At 43.6% G+C, this 24,936-nt stretch overlaps 1 protein-coding gene across 1 annotated transcript in view; it reads left to right on the top strand.

Moving 5' to 3' along the window:
• Nucleotides 1-24,936, top strand: part of LOC138567739 (inter-alpha-trypsin inhibitor heavy chain H3-like) — a 475,184-nt gene that overhangs the window by 298,431 nt on the left and 151,817 nt on the right. Inside the window, exon 12 of the mRNA XM_069646218.1 lies at nt 24,465-24,650. Coding sequence (XP_069502319.1) covers nt 24,465-24,650 — 186 coding nt within the window. The remainder of the gene's footprint in view (nt 1-24,464; nt 24,651-24,936) is intronic.

The raw sequence follows: 24,936 nt of genomic DNA on the forward strand, positions 1-24,936 counted from the left end.
AAACTATAAATAAGGTCTATGAGATTATTCAGACTTGGATGCTACACAACTGACTTATTAAGGAAAAAACTGAGCTTATGGTCGCAGGGACAGACAATAGGAATACGAAGCTGCGTAGCAAATACAGCATATTTGTCTTGCTCACTGTACCTTAGAAGTAAAGAGGAAAGTTAAAACCTTAGGGGTTGTTCTCGGCTAAAATCTTGACATGAAAGCTCATGTTAATAATCTTGCAGCATCTATGGCCTACCATATGAAATTACTGGCCCTACTTTGGTCTTTTATCTCTCAAATGAACTGTGAAATGGTAGCCAGGGCAAATGTCATTTCCAGTATCGACTATTACAGCAGCCTCCTGGTGGGGGGTAATAAATCAGACATAGCAAGAATTCAAGTATCACAAAATAGCATGATAAGAATTATTGTAGGCCTGAAAAAGAGAGACCATGCACTCAAGAAACTAGGCACTGGCCACAACCACCACAGCATAATACAGCCATGCACCCATGAATCTGGCCACTGGCCACAACCACAACACTACAACTTGCCTTGAACCTCCCAATTAATTCAAATGACATTGCAAACATTGAAATGGACCGCCAACCCTATTTTCTCACCTATATGCACATGTCCCCATATCATATAGATTCCACTCCCCTACTCTGACCAAGCCCTCTTGCAGTCTCAAAATAAACCCAAATGTATGTCTCAAGCTGCCCACCCAAGACCTCTTTCAGTCACCAAATAACCCATGCTGTGCGCCAAAAACCTTTTCCAGTCTCTAAATAACCCCAAATGTGTTTCTCAAGCAGGCTGCCGCACCACCTGTACGATCTTCTTCCATCTATACAAACAGCCCCACATCATCTCTTTTTTACTCATTTTTACTCCCTGCCCTTCCCAGCCCTCTTTCCAACACCAAATGACCCAAAATGTGTTTTCCAAACTATTTCCCCATTGTGCTGTCCACGTTCAGTTGCGGCTGAACGTGGATACAAATGGCGGGCGTTTCGGATAATATGACGCACCTCACGCTTTTCACCATCCAATCAGCGGTTGTGTTTGATGTTTGCGGACATCACATCTGCTCCTGGACAAATCTTAGACCCGTCTGCAGAGCGAACAGGGAAGTGAGTCAGCGGCAATGTTCCCTCTAATTATTTTTCTCTATGTGCGGAACCGGTTGACTGTTGTGCGCACATTATTTTTCATGTGCGCAACAGGATAATGAGGTAAGCCATTTTGTGAGCTACCGTCGCAGAAGAGAGTTTGGAAAGGAATGTCCGATTCCCAGACTCTGCAATTCTTTAAAACTCTTACAACACTTTTTCCAAACAAATAGGCTAAATTAAAATGTCATATGTGAATATACAGAAAACTCATCAACCAGTCCAAGACTTCAATATCTGCCACAGTACCTTGCAAACTTATTTCTGCGCAGAGAAAAATGTCAGCCTCATTATGAGTTTGGCAGTAAGTGGTAAAGTTGGTGGTAACTCCATTACTGCAAACTTTACCGCTATTCCAAATTACGATTTCTGGCCTGGAGTTGAAGATTTGCCTCCAGGAAAATCCAGGAAGTAAAGCCTCCGACTGAACGCCGAAATCGTCAGAATTTCCGCTGCAGTAATTCTGCCAAAAAGCCACATTGAGTCCAATGGACTCAATATGAATCGGGAATTACACTGCCACCACCAGTTGTAATCCGGTGGAAATTCCTCCAGACCAAGTGGCAGTAACAGTAATTTGTTTGGGTGGTATTCTGGCAGATTTACTCCGGGACACCGCCCCAAGTCGTAATGTGGCCCTGTATGTTTTATGCCACTGGAAAATCATTCCTTTGTATTACAAAACACAAATAGCTCTTAGTTGTGTTCCCAGATATGTCGCGCAAACAATACTTATTCTTAAAGACATTTTTCTTTGTATTCTGATTTTATTCTTGATGCAGTAATCGCAAGTGGTCAGCCGACACGTGTTTCGACCCGAAAGGTCTTTATCAAGGCTGGTGTGCTATTGTTCATTGACCGTTAGGTAGGTTGGCTGTTGGTGGTGGGTTGGGGTATGTGGGTTCCACTCCTTGAATAGGCTTGCTTGTCAGCCTGTTACTGCTGAAAACGACATTCCTGGCTTTTGTGGCTCTCACATATCTCTTGTCATAACTGATGTGGCTGAAACTCAAGAATACTTAAGCAATGTGTCAAAAACATGCTGAAAGGAGTTCACGTGCCACTTTATTGAAGTAATTCAAGGGCCAGGAGAACATGCTTCTAATCATTTGTGCAAGGATGATAGTTGCATCAGAATAACTGCACATTAGAATATGATGATCCAAAGTTCCTGTGCCTCTGCTTACTATCCACATTAGGTTCTCCTGTGGGCAGTGGCAACAGCAGCCTTAGAGCTAAAAGACATATGCACCATGCATTTATACTCCCTAAAAAGGAAAATGTGCCTAACAAAAATGAGAAACAGTGAACATATTGCTTCAACCTATAAAGCTCCACTGATATTTTTTCGAATTAATGACCAGTAGAGCAGTGGCACAGGAAGGAAGGGCCACTAATAATATTAATGCCCGGTCTCCAAAATTTTATGGGGAAAGAACATCCTTTAGTAAGCAGATAACTGTTGGCAAAGCTAATAACCTTTTTACACCCTGAAAAATCATTTGACTCCAAGTAGGGGGCAAAATCTGAGTAGAGCCCTGCTTGTACCCCAGGAGTGAAATGACAGGGCACATAATAAAGTGTGTTGTTTTGCCCACCCTTCTGCACCACAGCCTAGATAAAATTAAACAAGAGATTTGCTGAGGTTTATTGTGGAGCCCTGTTGGAGAAAATCACACATATATGCCTTTTAAGTTAATTGCATCAATTCATCAGCGATGCAACTGATTGAGTGCCTTATTCTGTAACTATGGATCCCTCTTCTATAATTATTTGTGATCAATTAAATGAGATGCAGGGAGATGCTAGAGACTGCACACACAGAACACATGGTTACATTGAAAAGCCCTCCACAGTTGAGCATAGAAAGAAAAAGAAGGTGCTGTTGTCTAGATGGATAATAGAATTTCCTATCCTTTGGCACACACGCAACACATTTCCTTCAGTGTACTGCCGAAACGTCTGACTTGGTCTTTGAAATGAGTTGCTTTGTTCATCACCCGCAACTGCAAGGAGTGATGCTTCCGCCCGTACCCTTCCCCTGCCCCTGGGCTTGCCTCAAATACGAGTTGATAGAGCACTGTAAAAAGTGAGGGATTGTAGCAGTAAACACTCACTGGGATATTTGCAGATCCACAATAAGCAAGGCATCTTTAAATGCCTCAACATATGATGTGCATTTTAAGAATGTCATGACTCTGCATGTACACAATTCTTTTGCAGTGCATACAAGATTGTTTGCAACATAACCCATCCTTATTTCATTGTGTAGGATTACACAAGTGCTCAGTGAAACTATGTTTGTATAGAAGTGAGTTACCATATAATGTGTGAAGGTCTATGCCCAAAGGAACTCTGACCACTTGGGAATGATGCAGATTGTGTGAAAAACATTCTACTGTCTGAATATGTGGTGCCCTAATACTATGGATGAGTAATCCCAGGCATAGTCCATACCCATTATCCCTTATAGGCTAAGTAAATGATATTGCAATGTTGCTCTCTACTTATAAGGTAAAGTTAGTAATGCTATAGTAGGAGACGCTGAGCGAGCAAATTCATATTTGAGTTTTATAATGTGTTAACCTACAAGGGGGCCGCTTCAAATCACTTCCTTGACATATGTACAAAGAGGAAGTAAGGGATTTGGTTACACATCCAAGTAGCCTGCTTACTTGCAGTCAGTATCCGATTTTTGAGCTGGTAGTTCGACTATAGAGTGTGGGTAACGCTTTAGGTAAGGCACAATGAGTAACGGAAATTCTGGCGCGTGAACGTTATTCATGTTACAACAAACAAAACAAGTGGATATAGGTACACGTCTGCTAACATTTTACAGGGCCAAGAGAGGAAGAGTCAAGGTTGTCCGGTAATATCTTAATGTACTCTGGGGCAGAGGTTAGAGTCATAAGGTAAAAGTGTGCTAGAGACAGGTTTAGGAGTCGTGGGTGGGTAGGAAAAACTTTTGGTTAATGTATGAAGCCAAACTGGTTAGATTCTTCTGTTCATGGAGCCAGTTTTTCATATTAGTTTTTAACCTCTTGTGCTGTAGTAAGCTGTTAGAGATTTTAGGTACATAGTAATGTAATGCAAATTAGCAGAATATCAAAATTAGTTGCTTATTTTTTTTTTTTTTATTTCCAACCATTGTTTTATTAGTTCGATCAACAAACTTTTACAACTTGTATAATATATACATTTTCTTCCTTTTGCATATTTAAAAACAATATTTTCTGAATTCTAAATTTCATTTTATCTGAAAATACATTAACTAAACTAATCAACCTAATTCCTGGTCTAATATCTTTCTCATGTAACCATCAATTAATAAACTGTATTTTGTTTGTCATCCTTCTGTTATCATTATATCGTAAAATCCCAGATATACAATCATTCATAGCAGGAATACAAATGGAAAAATAAAACAACTCATGCATAGGCTTTAAGTTTTGATGCATAGAGAGCCCTATTCGGTGCCTACATTAGAGGAGTATTACAACAGTTTCCAAACTTCATACTTTCAGGAAGTCAAATCATAAGCAATTGTAATGTGGCCACATAAACTCTTCTGTAGACTGCAAGGTTTGTTATATTATAAAGACCTACATGGTGCTTACATTCGAGAAGTGTTACAACAGTTTTTCATATTGCTTGGTTTCAGAACTCAAGAGCTATGTAATTGTATTAGGGACATATCAATGAGTAGCCTATCCGTTTTTCAATTTAAACAGTTTCTCTAATTCAGTATTTATGGAGTTTAACAAACGACAAAGGGCTAAAATGAAACTAGTTCGAGTCCCCCACATACAGGCCATCCATAACCATTCCCTTGTTGTATCAGTTTCCATACAATAAGGTGCGATTGTTAAAATGCGTTCTACCTCAAAGTAAGGACAGAATAGAACCATATGTTTTAAGGTTTCCTGGATCAAACCATCCTTGCACAATCTGCATCCTAGCCCTGCTTGTTTTTTCCATAGCGGACTCCAGGCATATGTACGTTCTAAGGTATGGAATTGATTCATTTTAAAGCGCAAGTAGGTGTCCCTTGCCTTGCTACAAGGGAATTGAATTAGGTATGGTTTGTGCGGCCGTCTAGGTGAACAAAAACGAGCTGCCTCTTTGTAGCCCTTAAGCTCCGCCATACCAGTTACCGTTTTACACCAATCATTCTCGATAATGCGATATTTCACATAATTAGGTCTATGTTCTAAGTCAGCTGGTGCAAGTGCAATTTCTGCGAGGAGTGCAATCATTTTTGCATAGTACGTTGTAAGGGATGATCTTTCAGGTATGATCATTAGTTGTCCCAAGTCTTCATAAAGACAATTAGCAGGTGGATATAACATCCTAGCAAAATTCGCCAGCATACGCCAATTCCTACGTGCAGACAAAGCAGTGATACCCAATTCCTGTCTTATCACAATATTAGGTGTGGACTTGGCTAGCCTCATTGCCCCCTTCCACATACACCATTGGAGTTGATCGAGGTAGCAATTGATATTCACTAAACACATATCTAAGGCAAAAAGAATGATCGACTCTACTTTCAGGATGTAAAATTGTAGCAAAGGAAGCAAAGAAAATTTGCAAAACGTCAGGTAGACTATCCGCATTTGCGTAGCAAGTGGAGCAGCTTTTTTCTTAAGTGCATCTCTCCACATTGCTAAGGACTGCGAGTCTGTTATATTGTAGCCCAAATAGCGAATCTGGGGAACTATAGTTAGAGGGAAGTTGTCAATTCTCCAATTATGAGTGATATTCTTTCTCTTGAAATTTCTCAATACTACTATATTGGATTTACCAACGTTACATTTTAGATTATGAGTGTAACAATAGGCTGAAAATAAGTCTAATTTGATTTGCATGCCTTTTGGCGTACGGTCAAATATTACAATATCGTCGGCAAATGCCAACCATTGAATTTTGAGATGACCGAGCCTTGCTGGATAAGAGATTTGTTGTTCCCAAATATCATTAATCCCCGATAGATAGAGATTAAACAATGTGGCAGCCAAATTACATCCCTGTTTAACACCAATATGTATCTGTATTGGGTGTGTCGTTGCACCTTCATTGTTTACTCTTACTAGATAGGTGGTATTTGTGTGGAGCTTAGCTAACAGTTGTATAACATACAGCGGAATATTCATTGCAATCATTTTTTTCCACAATAATGCACGAATAACAGAATCGAAGGCAGAAGTGAGATCTATAGAAGCCATGTATAGCGGTCCTGAGTCTTTGATTTTGTGTTTTGCTATAAGATGCGCCATAATTGTTGCATTTAGTGGCGTACCCATCCTTGCACGAAACCCAATCTGAAATTTTGATAAAATGTTCCGCTCTTTAACTAACTCTTGTAACTCTCCCAACAACAAGATGGCAAACACTTTGGCAGCGGTATCAATTAATGCTATAGGACGATAGTTACATGGGTGTGATCTTGATCCTTTTTTATATATTGGCACAACTATAGAGTTTAACCATGACGGCGGAGTAAATGACAATGTCAGCATGTTATGAAACAGTTTTACATACGAACCAGCCCACATAGAAGGCTGCTGTTTGATAACACACGGGGGAATCCCGTCCGGGCCTGCTGCCTTCGAGAATTTAAGCGCAGCTATTGTAGCCTCAATATGCGCAACGTCCCAAGGCGCGAAGGATGCGGGAGCCAGACAGGTCCATTTGAATTCGATTTCGTAATATTTCATGGGGAGGGCAAATTTGTGTTTGAAGTAGGTCCGCCAGGTCTGGGCCGAAATAGACAAGGACTGAATAGAGGAAAGTACAGTGGTTCCGGCTCTAAGCAGACCCCAGGTAGAACGTCTATCTCGATGACATAATGTACTAAACTCCTGAGTATGGAGAAAATGCCTGTGATCTCTGCATTTGTTGCGATAATTGTTCAAGACATTTTTTTTTCTCAATTACATATTGCCCCCATGTCGGTGAAGTTTTAAGAAGTTCCCGCAGAGCTACCCTCTTAACTCTTTTTGCTTCAAGAATAAAGCTTGACTGTTGCCCAGGCATGCACCCACGTGGATAAGATGGTATAGTCTTCAGCGATTTCATTATCTCAGTTATTAAATTATTTATTATGTATTTATAATGTAAACCTGTTGAGTCAATGTGTTCTGAAGGAAGCAAGGCCCGTAGCATGAATGTAAGCGTGCGGCAATCCTATTATTTACCCTATTACAAAGTTTGGTGTCCCATCGGAGTGACAATCCGGGGCGGTCCCCCATTAAAAACTCGTGCTGCGGATCAATTGGGAGGCAAGCTACGTATAGGTGTAATTTTAGATGGATCATATGATGGTCGCTCGCCCCTGGATCATAAATTGAGATGTTATCGGCACCTCCCTGAATACCGCGTGAGGTGGCAAAATAGTCTATACAGGTGGCTCTATGCCCTCTTCGCCAAGTGTTACGACAGTCACTGTTATCGAAGGGGAGAATATCCAGTCCCCAGGAGTTCAGGTATTCCTGCCATAAACTGCCTCTGTGGTGTGCTTGACTAAATATCACAGGCTTTGTGTGTGGTAATTTAGCTTCCATCCAGTGGGCATTGAAGTCTCCTCCCAGAATAATCTCGCATGTGGGATGTTGTGTCAAAACCTCATCAAATAGTGTGCCAAGTTCATGGAAGGCCTCAGATTGATTAATTGATACTGGATTATGGTATAAGGATATCAATAAGATTAGTGTTGGTGGCAAGCCCCGGAACATAATTAAAGCCGCCATCATTACAGTTGCATAAAACACATCCAAAACTAATATATTCAAGTTGGTGTTTATACATATCGCCAATCCTCCATACGGCCGCCCATTTGTACCCCGTTTTGCCTTAGTATGCAGAACAGTGAATCCGGGCAACAAAAGTTCGTGTATACACATAGTCTCCTGACATATCATAATATCACATTTGATTCCTTCATGAGGATTACCAAACCATTTTTTCAGATTAGTAAATCCACATGAGTTCCATGATAGAATAGATAGGTCGGCAGGCTACTTAATGAGGAATATTATTCATTGCTGAGTTTTGAGTGTTTTGGAGGGCAGATAACCATGACCAGTCCTTGCTGGAGTTGGATAGACTTACTAGTTGTGCAATTACATCAGTATTTACACCAGTCGAAAGAGCCCCAGAAGCCATATTTGGCAAGTGAGATGGCGGGGGCGCAAGAGGCGTTTCGTTGAATGAAATCGTATCATCGATTGAGTCAAACGGATAAAGCATTAATCCAATAGAATGTAACTCTTTAATATATTGCACAAGAAGATTAGTTATGATGGATGATTGCACCTTGCACACCATACAATGGTTTTGGATTGTTGGCAATGTTATCCATTCAATATCATTTGTGTGCAGGGTACGAAGGCCAGGGATGCGGTTGAAGGCTTGCATTAGGGCTGAGCGATTAAGTCGCTTGGTACCGTTACTAAACGATATAATTTCCCAACCTATGATAGTAGAGGCATGTTTGGTTAATTCACCCACTGGTTCAGTATTCTGCATATGTCCCTCCGAAATTGGCTCGTGGGGATTATGATTGCCCCCTATGCATGGTATGTTCTGGTGTGGTAAGATTTTTTTTTCGAATTCACCAGGGTTACCGGACTGTGGTGTCAGCAGAGGGATGTCGTTGGGCCCCCGAGGCCCAGCAGCAATCGCTAAGTCGTTCGTTATGTCCTCAGAGCCAGCATGAATTTCTACTTCCTTTCCTGGATTTGATATTTTGTTCTCAATAGGTTTAAAGAAGTTAGGTAGTTGCGTCTGCGATGAAGAGTGGGCAGCCTCTTCAGTGGTAGTCTTTGGTATTTGGAAGTACGAATTCTTAAGTTTTTTGTTGATTATTTTATCTCGGCTACCCATATCATTCCCGGAGATTTTCGTCGTGGCAGATTTTTTCTTTGCGTTAGCTACGGTGTTAATCTCAATTTTTGGATTTGTTTCTCCAGTTAGTTTTGGTTTGGTGCTCGGTTCCTGTTGGTAATTTTTATCAACCTTTTTACACTGCGCTTTTCTTTTCATAGCCCGAAAGAATAACCTTTTTTCTTTCCGTGATATGAATGAACGCTCTACTGGAGGAGACGCGTTTTTACCAGCTACAGGTTGGTTCCGTGGAGGTGTAGCTGAACCATTAGCAGCTGCAACATCTACTGAGTTTGTGGTCTCAAATAGTTTGATTAGAGCTGAGGGGCTGTCAGGATAAAGCTCCTGCCCCCTATCCACACTAGTTGAGGAGAACCCCGCTTTTTCGTCCCCCTGATTGGGTTGTAGGAAAAACAGGATCTGCTCTAGTTTTTCAGCATGGGATGCAACTGTCTTACATAATTGGGCATGCGTAAGGATATAACATGTAGTATCAGGTGCCGGAGCGGTTACAGCTTGTGCAAAAGATTGCGGAAACCATATGTAACCTGAGGGGGCATCATGGTTTTAAGTTCATTCTCTGGAAAATAAGCCGGATCTGTTTGAGTGGATATGGTGTTCCTTATTTCTTTGTGTATAGAATTATGACATCCCAGTTCATGTCTAAGGCTATCGGCAAAGATAAAGCCTTCTAATTTGTTAGTTTTTAATAGGATTTCCGAGAGTGCTGTCTTGCACTCCCTCAGTTCATAGTGTGTATATTCATGTCCACGATCCAATAGGTTTAATATTCTTGTTAGCACCGGATATGATGCTTCGAGAGAATGCATGTCACCAGTTGGTTCCAATATGTCAAAACCCAGCGGATTTTGTGAAGACTGTTTGTTAGGGGAGTGGTAAGGGTCCGCTGTCAGATGGTTGATATTGGGTAAAGGCACTGGGGGATAAGAAGGCCGGTTGGGGGAAGATGGCCACGAACTAGACACTGGATGAGTGGTGGAGGATGGTACCTTAGTGGAGGGCACTGGGGAGGCATTCAGGTCCTCCATATGAGTGGGTTCTTTGTAGTGAATGTGTACGTCAGCCCGTTTGAAATGAGGGAACGTGACTGGTGTTGAGGGACCTTCTGACAACCTTATCCGTTTTTCCAGTGTAGCAAGTACTACTGGCGCTAGAATCGAGTTGTCAGAGGGCGAAATAAAAATATCGTCACCCAGGTTCCGAGGATCTGTGGGACCAGTGTCCATACGCATACTCAGGAAACTTTTACGAGATGCATTTGGAGAGTGTTTCCTAATGGGCATATTAGATTCTACCGGCAAGGATCCGAGTGATGTTTTTTCAAGTTCCTGAGCCCGCGCGTATGCGAACGCTACTTCATATTTGATCAGTGACTGGCCCCCAATGTGCAACTAAAGCGGGGCTTGCAGCTGACGCTGCACCATTGCTCTTAACCTTCTCATTTCGCAATGCCATTTTTTTAATTTTATGATTTTTTTTCGTTGTTTTAAGGGAACCTGATTCCAATTGCCGCCCACTGCGCACACTTGCCACCATTTAGCCTAAGCATATAAGTTAGAAAATAGATTTTGGCGGTTAGAAAGTAGCCTTACCCCATACTCCCAGCCTAACAGCCAAACAGCACACTTGGCGACACTTGGATGCGCGCGCAGGATGCGCGTGCGTGAAGCTTTTAACCAGGAATCCGGGGCGGGTTCAAAGAGGGGGCGTGTGCACGGCTTGCAGAGGATTGTGGAAGTTGAAGTTCTTTCGTTATGTGTCCATTCCGGCAGCGTTTCGCCGCATTTGATGAGGTGAAACTTCCTCTTGCGCATACAGCCTTACAGCCTTTAACAGCAGAAGGTTGACGGTCGTGGCTGCAGAGTCCTGTCCAAACGCCAAACAGCACACTTGGCGACACTTAGTTGCTTATTTTAAGAGAAAGAACATTTCATGTAAGTGCTGTGGCTTGTGCCTTATTAAATCTTTTTGAATATGTGAGAATTTTCTGTGGGCGCTGCTATAAATCTTCTGAGCGGCACCCAGAAGGAAGCTGGGCAAGCGCACATGCGCACAGCTTAGAGGGAACATTGGTCAGCGGACCGAACCCAGATATCACAATGTACAGATTAACACCAAATTTACAAAGGCACGCGCTCGGGACCAAGCTGCTGCTCCTGCCACAAATTTGGTGAAAATCCGTCCTGCGGTTTCGGATGTAGATGTGAGCAAATAAATGTTTCCATTGAGTCCATGGAAAAAAACAGACATTTTGGGACCCCCCTACAACTTTTTCCCCCCTTGATGAAAACTCACCAAACTTGCCAGAAAAATTCAGACAGGGACATACACTTTTTATTTTGAAAAGTTGGGTAAGGATTCGTTCAGGGGGAGCAAAGTTATAAGCCTCCCAGAAAGTGCTCTTCCTATGAGTTGAGCAACTTAACCCCAACTACAGGGCTGCTCCTGCAGGCCATTTAATATATAGAGAGAGCGAGAGTGAGAGAGAGAGAGAGAGAGAGAGAGAGAGAGAGAGAGAGAGAGAGAGAGAGAGAGAGAGAGAGAGATGTCCTTCATCATCTCTCAATTGTCCAAACACAGATTGAGTTTCAAGGGTTTTGAATATTATCTGTGCTTCAGTAATGTTCATTTTTAAAGAATTGGATTCATGGCATGCTACCTACTGTTTTGTTTCGAAGCTTCCACTACTGACTCACAGAAAGAGTATATCTTGCCTGCCCTTGGCCTGTACTACCCATATAGAACTGAAAGAGGCATTGGGCCTCATTACGACCCTGGCGGTAAGGGGTTAACGCCAGCGTTAGCTGCGCCGACCCCTTACCGCCAATTACGAGGTCCCTTAGCGCCATGGCGCTTTTAACACCTGCTTTTAGCAGGTGTTAAAATCCATGGCGCTAAGGGACCATGGAGTTAATTACGCCACCGTAATTTACGGTGGCGTAATTAACGCCTTCCCCACTCCCATTATGCCCTATGGGGCAAAAATGGGAATGGGGAAGGGTAAATGGGGATTGGGGACTTACCGCCCCGCCGACCTCGGAATGGGGCGGTAAGTCCGCCAACCACCATGGCGTAAACGTAGTTTACGCCATGGTGGTAAAGTCACGGCCCAGGCGGTAACTTACCGCCTGGGTCGTAATGAGGCCCATTGTATTCACTTTCTAACTGTTTCAACATTATGTGAAAATGGTGGTACAGTTTCTCTCTCTTGTACACCGTCTGATCAGAATTGAATTTTGTCATCGTCAACAGCACAGGAGAAACATTTATAGCATAGCCTCCTTGAAACTCTACGAGGGAATAACAACTTGTTAGACATCAGATCTTCAATGGTAAGTACGATATAAAGGTCCTCACTGTCAATCACTGTTGCTTCCTGCATTAAAATAATTGGGACCTGTTCAAAAAGTACTGAGATACCCTGTGTGGTATGGTACTATCTTTAGTGTCAAAAGTAGCAGAACCAGCCGCCAAAATGAGGAGGCATAACTCTTCCCTAGAGGCCATTAGAAGAATATAATCCAAGGCAGCCACACGTTCACTCAGACTCCTGTGATTGAAATGGAAATGGCAAGTCAAATAGACTCTTTTTATGAAGAACCTCAACAACTGATCCACAAATACATGTTCAAGGAAGTGCAAGACAAGGCAGTGATGGTGTTCAAATATTCAAGATGGGTGGGGTGATGCCAAAATATGACTTTGCCAGCAGTGGTGTCAAATGAAACATGCTAAGGGTTGCAACAGGTGGAATTATTAGTGTGTTATTCCTTACTAATGTCTTTTTGTAAATTATTTTGCTGGAAGTAATGGCAGTGCCTCTGGTAGATTCAAACCCACTTTACATGAAAAACTATCGTCTTATCTCTCTGTAGGTTACCCTGTAGGGTTTAAACTTATAATTTCCTCAAATGAAAGATCATTGACAACTTTAAATAAAATTGCCTCAGAGTGATGTGCAGCTGAGCTAATAGACCTTTGGCTGGGACCTGAGCGCCAGAGCCCTGCCCAAGGGAAGAAAGCATCAAGGCGGGGATACAGTGGAGACACGAGCTGGAGAGGTCAGGGGTACACCAGAGAAGTGAGCTGTGGTTTGGATAAGGAGCCCCGGTAAATTTGGAGCTGTGACAAATCCCTCCAGCCTGTTGATTCACACCAGCCTGATTTACAGAGACAGTTAAACCTCCTAGCCTTCTGAAAGAGGCTTGGATAAGGAGTCCTGGCAAATCAGGAGCTGTGATTAATCCTTTCAGGCTGTTGATCCACACCAGTCCTTTGCACAGAAATGACTAACCGCCTAGCCTTCTAAAAGAGGCCATTACAGTCCACAATCAACATAGTGACTGACCCTCTGTCCCTGCATCACTCACTTTGAACGAGAGAAGAGAAGTATTACATGGGCTACAGAATATTGAAGCCCTTCTGAAAAATTATCACCCCGTCCTGATGAAGGCCCAGCACTATTAAAGAAGAAGACCACTGGTGGATGCGGTCTATCTACATGCCATAGGGGCCGAAGCGCACAGTGTTGACATGAACATTTAACAGCTTCATCCACTGCTCACTAGTATCCCCAAGAGGAGAGAGGCTAAGAAAAAATCTGCAAAAAACACACATTTTTGAAAGTAGCTAAAACCATGAGTGATTGACAAAGTAATCACATGTGTTTTCAAGTGACACTTTACCTAAACCCATGTTGTGATACATTTTTTATAAACTTTATGTATATCTGTATATGCTCGAAGTCAGATGTTAATTGTGTTTGTCTTTTATGTAAAATTGTGTCTCACAGAAAAAGGCCTTTTTATCTTTTTGCCGAATAGGAACCAGATGAATAATAAGCGTGTAGCCTGGAGGGCCCTATGTCCCGCATATTTGTTTGCTCTTCTTTATATTAAATAGACCTAAAGGTTTTTGCGAAAGAAGGTACGGGTTGGTGTACTGACATGATTTCTGGAGATCTATAGTGGATTTCTGATATGCACACAGTGCAGGAGCAGGAGGCATTTTGTGTTCCCTTTGCTCACTAACTTTCAAAAGAGCAATGTGTATATGATTTGCTGGTAAAATATTCTAAAAGTCACACAACAGTACTGTTGGCATATGTTTAAAAGACACGCCTGCTTGTGACCGGCCACTACGATTATCAAACAATAACACAGAACAGCTGCATCTTCAATGACAATAACAAAATCAACTTGCATGCCTTTGATCCCACTTCCTCTGGCTTATCTTAGATCCCACTCCTCCAGGCAAGGTCAAAGGTTATACACGTATTCTTCTTGTTCATGGGTGCTTTTGGGAAATCTGCTTATATTTGCTTCAATGACTGCTACTAGATGTTTAACTTCTAAACATGTGGTCAACTTTAACACACACATTCTTACCCTTCTGCTGCAAGTCTACTGTGAGTACCGCCAATTCCAGCCCTTCAACCCAGTCTTTTCAATTATTTCAACTGGATGCATAACCATGTCTGACAGGGAGCATACAGGTTCGCTAAAGGTCTTCTCTTTTGTGCGTCTATCAAGTGCTATAGTGTTTATAGAATACACAGTTTTTCTGAGTGCTGCCATTTGTCTTAATGTGCTTAGCGTAGGCTGTTTCTGGCCAAGACATTGTTGTCTATACTATGCATTCTGAGGTGAGCTACTGAACAACTTATTTTAGGAAGGAACTGCTTACTGTGTCTGTGATGATTTTACCAAATGACTTTGGCATTTTCTGATATGCTTTATTTTTTTTCCACCAAGCCTGTTCTTATTCCTGGTTGCTTACCTTTATTTGTAGTGCATTTGCTTGTTCAGCAGTGCAATATTCTCAGTGTGGGTACACATCACTACAGTGATCATTTTGGAATCACTGGGAAGTTACCTAATTTTGAAGTCAATAATGGGCATTGACAAAGAAGTGGGAGCATACAGCCAAAAGCTATTGCGTATATAAGCCATTGAGGTACCATTGTGTTTACATTGTCACCCTCAGTCTCTATTATATTGCTCCCCCACATTTCAAAGGCAGTCATTGTGCATACTTCATTACGGTTTTGTGGTCCTCCTGCCCTGTATTCACTTCATTAACTATTGCCATACCCAATCTGACAATGACCTCAGTGTTCAAAGCTTGCGTGGATTGCGGGTGGTAGATTCAGGTATTGATCCAAACAGGATTTGTCTTTTTTACTTGGGGAAAGGTAACGACACCCAAGACTGTGGGTCGTACAAGTCCATGCACCCAAAGCTCCTATAGGAAAGGGTGGCAAACAGAATGGTGACATTGCACAATGGCATTTGTTGAGCAGTGTGAAATGCCGATCCAAGTGGAGGCCGCCCCCACGAAAGGAAATGGAGAAGGAAAAAAAGAATAAGGAGTAGTACTGCAAGAAGTCTTGTTCTGCAAGAGGATCTTCACACCGGCATTCATCTTCTTCATCGAAGAAAAGGAGTCACTGCTCCAGGGATTCTACGGATGCAGAAACTCATGTTCCTTTTCCAATTCAATCCTCCACCATGGATGAATGGGAAAAACTCAGCCTGAAGATGATCAACATCTTTGCCATGGCGCTGGTGCCTTTGCCTTGGCGAAGAAGGATCTTATGACTTTGACAATGGGCTCAACACCAATGCTGCCTCTTGCACTGACAGGACCCACTGCGTCTTCGGGACCGGCACAGTACTTTCAAGGTAACATTACTGTTCTTACAGGCCTGGGCATAGACCGCAAGGGTGACAAAGTCACTGTGAGTGACAGGCCCCGTCTTGAGCATTGAGACCTTGGCACCAGTTTTGACTTCATTTTAAACCTAATCAGTGCCCATTGGTGTTGAGGACATCAGGGCTCCCGTAGAATAAGCCCCTCTCCCTATTTAACCACTTACGCCTTAGAAGTACCAAATAAATGACGGAGAGGGAGAACAAGTCCCCTTTGGGTTGGTTTGTCAGTCTCAAGAGAATAAAGGGACTTCCTGCAGGAATTCTATGGAGATGGTGAAGTTGTCCAAGTGCTGGGTGTGGGTCTTCAGCAGGACAGTGGTTTGGATACCCTCCTGAGCTGGATACCCTTCCAGCCCCCCTCCATGTAATCCTCAGGCCTCCTTTTAGAGGCTGATGGCCAAGGTTGCTGATACCCTAATGTTATCGGCTCCATCCAGACCAAATGTTCACCTTGAACTAACAGACATTCTGGATGACGGACCCAAAGGGAGATCTTGCTACCATTCAACATGGCAGTGAAAGCTCTCCGCTAGTGGTGTGGGAAAGGTCTGCATCCGTACTAGGGTGGAAGATGACAGGGAGCTGGCTAGTAATCTCTGGTGAACCCCAAATCTCCAGACCTGGCTTTTTTGTCCACCCATGCCTCCCCAGAGAGCATACTAGTACATGCCACAACTGCAAGTCTGAAACGCCCAAGATTGCTTACCCCTCCTGACAGAGAGAGTATGAGACTGGACGCCTGAGGTAAGAATGTATTTGCCTCGGACAGGCTAGCCCTCTGAGCAATCAATGCCTCTTGTGCTCTGGCAAAATTCTATTTTGGCCTGTGGTCTGCTGGGGCCAACACAGCAGACCACGTCCCATTAGGTAAGAGGAGAGAGGGATGTTTGGCCATGGTACAAGAAAGCAAGGATGCTTCCCACCAGATCCTGCTGTCAGAGCTTGACACTGCTGCATGTGTCAAGTGCTCCATTGGCACAAGTATAGTGGTGAGGCATCATTCCTGGGTGAGGATGTCAGGCTTTATGCAGGATGTGCAGGAGAAACTTTTAAACATGCCATTTCAAGGGCAAAATCTGTTTGATGCTAAGGCAGATGACGTCCTTCAGAGTTCCTGGGTTTGGCCATCCAGCAACCCTCTGCTCCACCTATGAGGGATTGGGATTATCATCCCTCCACTGCCTACGTACCAAGTGGGTGAGGTCAGGTGGGGAGATTCCGAGAGGCATAGGGTGAGGTGCCCCTAGAGGAGGATCGGTTTGACCACCATCGACTCTGCCACCCAGTGTGCAAATTTACTGTTAGATTGTATGCCATGAGCCCCCTCTTGGAGGGAGAATTTCCCAGTTCAGCTTGGCGTGGTTCCAGACCACGTCCAATACGACGGCCTTGCAGCTTGTACAGCAGTGTCACTGTCTCTCCTTGATTCAGCATCCCCCTGTTCACTTTCATTTCACCACCACCTTCACTCCAGACCCCATTCTCCTGGAGGAGGTCTGTCAGCTCCTTTTAAAGAGTGCAATAGAATTGGTGCTGCAAACAGAATGAGTAAAGGCATGGTACTCAACGTATTTCCTGGTTCCGAAGAAAGACATGTGCTTGTGCCAAATACTCAATCTGAGGCTTCTGAATTTGTACCTACGAAAGGTTACTGTAGCCAGATCCTCCAAGCCCTCAGACTGCAGGACTGGTCGGAGTCACTGGACCTTCAGAAGGCCTACTACCATGTGCCCTTTCATCCAAAGCACAGGAGGTATCTGAGTTTTGTTTGGGCAAACAACACTATCAGTTCAGAGCTCTGCCTTTTGGGCTTTTTTCAGCACTTATGGATGTAACCAAGCTGCTGGCTGTGGAAGCAGCTCACCTCAGGAGGGAAAACATGTATGTCTTTCCATACCTGGATGACTGGCTTATCTAACCTAACTCCCCAGACCAGGCTTTGGCACATTTATTCTGCATGATCAGCCTGTTGCACAGGTTGGGCTCATCAATGAACTTCAAAAAGTCACATCTTTCGCTGTCCCAGGGCCTCTGATTCATCAGAGTGGTCTTGTATAATCTTGCTGGGTAGGGGTTTCCCACCTGACGACCGAGGGCCAACACCTCGCAGATAGTACATGTCCTGTAATCCCAAGGACAAGTTCCTGCCTCAGCCTTCTTACACCTGCAGGGTCTCATAGCTTCATGCATTCTGGTTTTCACGGAAGGGTCACAATGCAAAAGTTCACTCATGTGCCTACTCCGTTGCTACTCTTTGCCGTTTCAAGGACATATGCCACATCTTCTGCAGGTGTTGAGTCTAGTGGCTTGGGACAATCTGATGCAAGGCGCATTGTTCCATCATTCCTAGCATCAGGTGACTGTAGGTATGGATGCCTCCCTGACATTTTGGGGCACTCACCTGTTGGACTTGATGGGGAGCGGACGTTAATCTCCATCTGAGTTTTGGGAGCACAACATGTTTCTGGTGCTGAGAGAAGTCAGGTTGGCCTTCATTCCCTCTGTGAAGGGCAAGATCGGGCTGATCCTGATGGACAACACATTGGAAATGCACTACCTCAACAAACAAGGTTGTGTGTAGTCTTTGCTGCTATACAGAGAAGCAGTGCGACTGTATTTCTGGGCTCTGGAGAACAGCAGCTCTCTGATGGCAGTCTATCTTCCAGGAAGAGTTAATGGCATGGTAGATGCCAAGAGCAGATAGACTTCAGGACTTTTAGAGGACATTTTCTCCCACTGAGGAACTCCTCAAGTAGATCTTGCTGTTACAGCGTTACAGCCAGGAAAAAAGGTGCAGGCTGAGAAAAAGCTATTAGCACGTATCATAGTGTGAACAGAGTAAGTTTGGCGAGGCGGAAGACGCATGAATTGTTTTAGTTAGGTTTGACACATATTAGATACCCAGATATAGCAACACAGACGGAGCAACACATATATTAATGTTGTGGTTGCAGAGGTTATAGATAGGGCAGTATTATAGACCCTATTTTTAGTTGTCTTATCCAAAATTATGGTTTTTAGTGAGGTGCATGGAAAGAGCTGAAACAGGTGTAAGATGGAGTCAGAAAGGTACAGTGATAGAAGCAAGGCATTATGTAATATGGCAGAAGTATTCCCACGTTGAAAGTTAAGGCCTAAGTCACAATGAACAGAATAGAACGTAAGCATTGATGTGGAGGTGTGGCTCTGTTTAGCTCAGGCCCAAAACAAAGGAGATATAATACGAAGTCAGAGGCACCCATGGTGCACAGATAAGCACCAATTGTATCCAACTGTATGGTCTGAATGTGGTTGAAGGATGAGCAAGACGGGATGTTCCCTTTGAAGGACAAATTCATGAGAATAGGGTATAAGGTATTGTGATGCCAATGGGCAAGGAGAAGATTTAGAGCACTACAGCGCTCACCAAAGAGTGGTCATCCCATTTGAATTACAAGCACATGTATAACTAAATTCCTATGAATGCCTCAAATTCAGATTCAAGAGCTGTGTCCCAGTCGTGCCATTGATGGGCACCTAGGGTTGAAGGAGATAAGGGGAGCATTGTGTCTGGAATGTTCTGTGGTTTGGGATAGGAGAAGCAGAGGTTATGCCAACAAATGTAATACAAGGTCGGGGGGTACAACTTGTGTGAACCGCAGCGTCTGCTATAATGAGAAGGACTATTATCTTATCAAAGCAGGGTTGACCATGCCAGTTTACTTTGAATGCTTCTGGATTGAAGGGGTGCACATCACATGACGATCTTGATTTATTAGTGTATCAATAAGTGTAAACGACCCATCCCACACCAGGATTTGCTAGTGACGATGTAGCAGGCCACGTGTCTAGTAGAAGTGGTTTAGATAAGATGTGGCCAATTGGTCAATTGGTCAAGGTATTATGGGGAAATTATCATGTTCTATAGGTAGTATCCAATGCGGGTAGTCTACATATGCAGATTAATTATTCTCTACTATATAACGTTTAACTTCTTGATGCGTGACATGTTCTTTATCAGTTCAGTTCAACGGGAACGTCTGAGACCTTTTTGCATGTAATAGACCTTGTTTTGCCTTTTTAAAGAGGTGCAGCAATTATTTTGCCATTTGCATTATTTTTACAATTCGGTTTTTGGGTTGCTGTTGTCTTTAAAATCTCAGGAAGTGCGAGTTGTTCAGTTCCAAGGAATTTCCTGGAAAGGGAGCTGTGGGTGATGTGCTGATGGTTGAGTAGACTTTCAACCTCCTTTATGCATTGCTGCGAATTACTGCAATTCCACTGGTTCTTAGTAGACTGTGCCTGCTTGGGTCCATGTTGATTCTGAATGCTCCAGACAGTGCCCAGAGGATGTATTACCCAGAGTTGTTGGACATGTCCACCTCCCCTCCCGTGGACAGTGAGCCTGCTCTCTCATTCAGATGGGTGGGTTCTCCCTGCAAATCTCATTAGCCTGAACCTTCATACTTGGCTACTGAGAGGCTAAGGAGTGGGACTTTTCAGACAACGTCCTTGATGTACTCGTATCCCCTTGGAGACCCACAGCAAAGTCTATTTATGCCTGCAGGCGGCATACATTTTAGCTCAGTGCCAGAAGAGGGATCAGGGCCCTTATCCTGTCATTTATCCCCAAATTTGGATTTGTTGTCTTTAGCCTAATGAGGCCTAAAAGGTCAACATTGTGAAGCAGAGGCATTGCTAGTGGGGAGTTGGTTGTAGCCCCGGATAGAATCTCAAGGTCCACAAAGAAAAGTCTAGCTAGCCCTGAGTCCGGACAATCTGGACATTAGTGTGGCCCCGGATATTTTCCAGACCTTGCAACACCCCTGTTGTGAAGGGTTACCTTTTCTGCTATTCTTGTTTTTAAGAGGTCCTCGGAGCAGGGCTCATTCTTTACAATCCCAGCAGTTATGCAGTTTTTGTGGGGTTTGTGTAACCGGTTTCCACCACATGAGTTTGTGGCTCTGGCATTTGTATTTAGGTTTTACATTCCTTATGGGAGCTCAGTTTGGCCCCAAGATTCTTGTTCTATTAGATTGCTCACCCTTGAGGTGATTTTCTGGGTCAGAACTTCTGTTAGATGGGTGAGTGAGCTCCAGGTGATTTCTGTTGAACCTCTATTTGGTGTTCTTAAAACAGAAGGTGAAGTTAAGAGTGCAACTGTCCTTTTTGTCTGGAAGAGGTCTCAGATTTCCTTCTAAGGCAGAGGGATGGTTTCATCGATCGGATCCGGTGCAGGTTCTCAGCTACTACGTATTTCAGATGAGGGACATCATGAAATTTGAACAGTTAGTAGTTGTTTATGCTTCTGCATGTGCTGCCAGAGCTGTGACTAAAGAGACCCGGTCGAAGTGGATCATTCTCTGCATTTCAGAATTCTGTCGACTGACTGGAAAAAATGTGTCTGAAAGTCTCAGACCTCATTCTACTAGAGGTTGACTGCCACCCCTGCAAGGGTTTATCTGCACATGTTTGCTAAGCATTATTGCTTGGATTCACTTTCAGGGCAGGAGCCCCATTTTTGCAAAGTGGTCCTCTATAGTTTTCTGGTCTAGGTGGTGTCCTTTCTCTCCTCCCTCCTCCCGATCAAGCTGCTGCTATGGGAGTCCATCATCATCAATCATCATCATCTTCATTTTATAGGTGGAAGGAATCCATTCGAAGAACAAATGTACCTCTTGGTAATGTTCTTTCTGATATATGCTTCTACAATGGCAGATAGCTGGTACATCATTTTATTTCGGAAGCCCCTCAGCGTTGTTGTGCCAGGGAATAAGGGTGGAACTTAGGTCAAGGGGTGAAGTGCCTCTCTACATACTGGTCCTGACATCAAGACAGGAGCAGGGTGCATAGGGGCTTTGGGCAGAGCTGTGATGCAGCCACGCTGTACCCCATAGTGGTGGAAACGTTTTGGGCAATCACCTGTGCTGTAGATAGGGATGCCATAGATGAAGAATCTGTGGGAGGCAAATCCATCAGAGAGAACATAAAAGAGAGGTATGTCATTTATTCTTCTATACCATATTCCTCAAGGTGACAATCATCATATTTGTCAGTCTCCTTTGTATTACATTGCTCTCAGCAGCTCTGGCTTACTTTACACATGATCTTTGGTTAATGTATAGGGTCTTATGAAAACTAGTCAGGGTTGGTTTCCTTGCTGTGGATGATTCTTTGATCTTTACTGGGCTGTCAGTAACCCTGCCTTTTCACCTTCAACCTCCACATCTCATTCAGATTCCCAATTAATGAAATTTGCTGTCTGATTCCTACTCTGTTGCCTGCTGTCTCTTTCTCTTGATGCCTCAGTGTCCCTGTTTACCACCCTGAGTCAATGTATCTGTGACTGTGAGATCTACTTCATTGCGGCTGTAATCTCACCATCCCATGGTGTGGTATAATCAGCGATTTTTCAGCAGATTATGTTGATTTGGGGCTGTGAGTGAGGTCCTACTTTTATCCAACAGCACATTAGGTACTAACAAGTATACCCTGTTCTAACCTTGGTAAAATGAAGCCCTGGAAGCCCTGCAACACTGTGAGTAATAGACATCTTGCAAGGGTGCAATACCCAGGCTTCTTATTAGTACATACACCTGGGTGATTCCTTTTCCAAAGGAATAATAGCTAACCAGATTACACTTCGTCACAACTCCATGCCGAAAGCATAGTGCACGTGTGTGCCCTGCTGCATGAAGCCTGATCCACAGCACCCACTCTGCTCATGGCACAGAGCAGGTTCAAAGGGTGCTGATGCCCACTCGACCGCCACAGCAACAGAAAGGTCACTGCAGCACAGGGGTGTCATTTAAGATATGCTCCCTGTACCCAAACAACAATGATCATGAGTACCCATGCTGGTGGCAGTGTAATCTCTAAGAATAAGCTATGAATGAGTTTAGTAATAGTGCATGGCATACTTATGATCATGGCCACCACATGCCAATTGATATTGCAAATGTGTCAGCTCTGCAGTGAAAGGGAATGTGTATTCAGGTCAGACAGGCCGATACTGCCACATTGCAGGACAGAAACCCAGAGGACCCAGCCTCTCTTTTATTCCCTTTGGGAGGGCCAGTAAGCCCCACACCCCTTCAGACACAGCTGCACAGAAAGTAGCTGTCCTGGGCCCAAGTATCAAAGGGGAACACCCCTACAGGAGTAGTAGAGGCTAGCGTGCTGCATAGTTTTTTGTTGTCGGTAGGTGGGAAACGGGTGGGAGCAGGAATGGCAAGAGTACTCTAGACACTTGAAGAATCCCTTCACCATCTTGTTTCTCGCTGTCTCTCTTTCCCTTTCCTGTCTCCTCCACTTTGTCTGGAGCAATGCACTTTGGGGGCAAGATCAACAGGGTAAAGTCCACTCTCATCCGGAACAGGGAAGGTTTCCCTAAAGTAGGCTAGCTTTAGACCAATCACATGAGGACTTGTGCCTTTAAAAGAAGGAGTCATGTACCCTTTCAGCAGAATTTCCCCAGTTCCTCAAGGATCCTTTAAGGCCGAATATACTAAGTTGGACTTCCTTTGGCACAGTTATGCTGTCCAAAACCCTCTGCTGGAGGAGAAGAAGGAAACTTCCAAGATAGAAGGAAGATATGTCCCCTAACCACTCCCAGGGAACAACAGGAGTGACCAGTGCTGCGGACCAGGACCAATCATTCTTCAATGAATCTTCTGTGCCACAAGAGCAGACCCTGAGCTGGATTATCCTGTCCTCGAGTCCTTTGCGAATGCCTCACAGCAACTGGATGACCAGGTCAGCCGGTGCTCCCTGTTTCTTCTACTGAACCAATCGGTCCCAGTTCCCCGCATTCTGATCAATAGGGAAGGCACTGATGCTAGTGTCTTTGTTTCTCCAACCAGCCAAACTATTGTGCTGCATCTAAACTAGCTCGACACTGAATAGTACCCTAGTGAAGCAAGTCAGTTGTTAGGCTCGAAGTCACTGCTCTGTACTTGAAATCAAACTGAATCTTTGGAGGGTCACTTGCCAAATCCAACCAGTGGTTACAACCATGGCTTAGCCAGCTACCTTGAGAACTACTGCCTCATTGACTGTACATCAAAGCACTGTCAATCACCACTTCAGTGGCCGTCTCCCGACGATTCTCACTTCTGTAGCATCACTCACCAACCTCTCCCAGAGGCCAAAGCCCGACTTGGGACCGACCCAATGTGAATCATTGAACCAGCAGCTTTCAACTGCACAGAGCACCCACACTCAACCCCACTCACCAGCGCTGGCTGCCGTGGCATCTATGATCATACATGCCCCGACTGACCCTAATCAGCTTGCATCAACGATCCGAACCCAGGTCTGATGCGTTACCCACCAAGAACTGAAATTTTCAATTTGTATGAAGTTCTCCCTATCAACGTTAAACACACAACCTGCAGAATTACATTGCACTGGTTAACCATTATCTTAATGCTAAGATTCACCTTTTGCCATCTCCAATTACTTCTCAATGGTTAGTGGAGAAATTGCCATAGTCTTTAAACTTGCTTGAACGACCTCTAAGCAATGTCGAACTCTAACTAGTGTTAGAATCATAGATGTACTTATTTTCTTCCTATTTCCAATGTGCTATGTTATAATAATGGAAACATAATGATGGAGAGGAAGTGTCAGTAGTTCTACAATGTAGGTACATTTCTATTAATGTTTGTTTTCATTTACTGACTTTTTTTTCCTGCAGGGATTTTATGATGAGGTTGCAAATCCCCTGCTTGTAGATGTTCAACTCCAGTATCCAGAAAATCAGATTTCTGATGTAACTCAGAATCGCTTCAAGAACTACTATGATGGTAGTGAAATTGTGGTCGCGGGCCGGATAACAGACAATGATCTCAATACATTCACTGCTGATGTGCAAGGGCTAGGAGTAAGTTTTCAATGTCTTTATATTTTTGTAATGCTTGAACTGCTTTTGTCATCAAGACTCGATACACATTAAATGATCCTGTACAATTTGAACTAAGGAAACAATTGCCCAAGTGCAAATAGAACGTTCTTTCAATGACATTCAGCACTTCACACTAGTGCTAGTACTACAGCAAACTTTGACCTTTTTCAAAATACATTGAAAGAATGTTTATTTTTCTTCATTTCGACAATTTCTGCCATGAAGATAATTGTATACTCACCAGTGAGAAGTTTCTGTTATACCG

This window comes from Ambystoma mexicanum, chromosome 2p (genome assembly GCF_040938575.1).
Source record: "Ambystoma mexicanum isolate Mex_15411 chromosome 2p, UKY_AmexF1_1, whole genome shotgun sequence".
Classification (NCBI taxonomy): Eukaryota; Metazoa; Chordata; class Amphibia; order Caudata; family Ambystomatidae; genus Ambystoma; species Ambystoma mexicanum.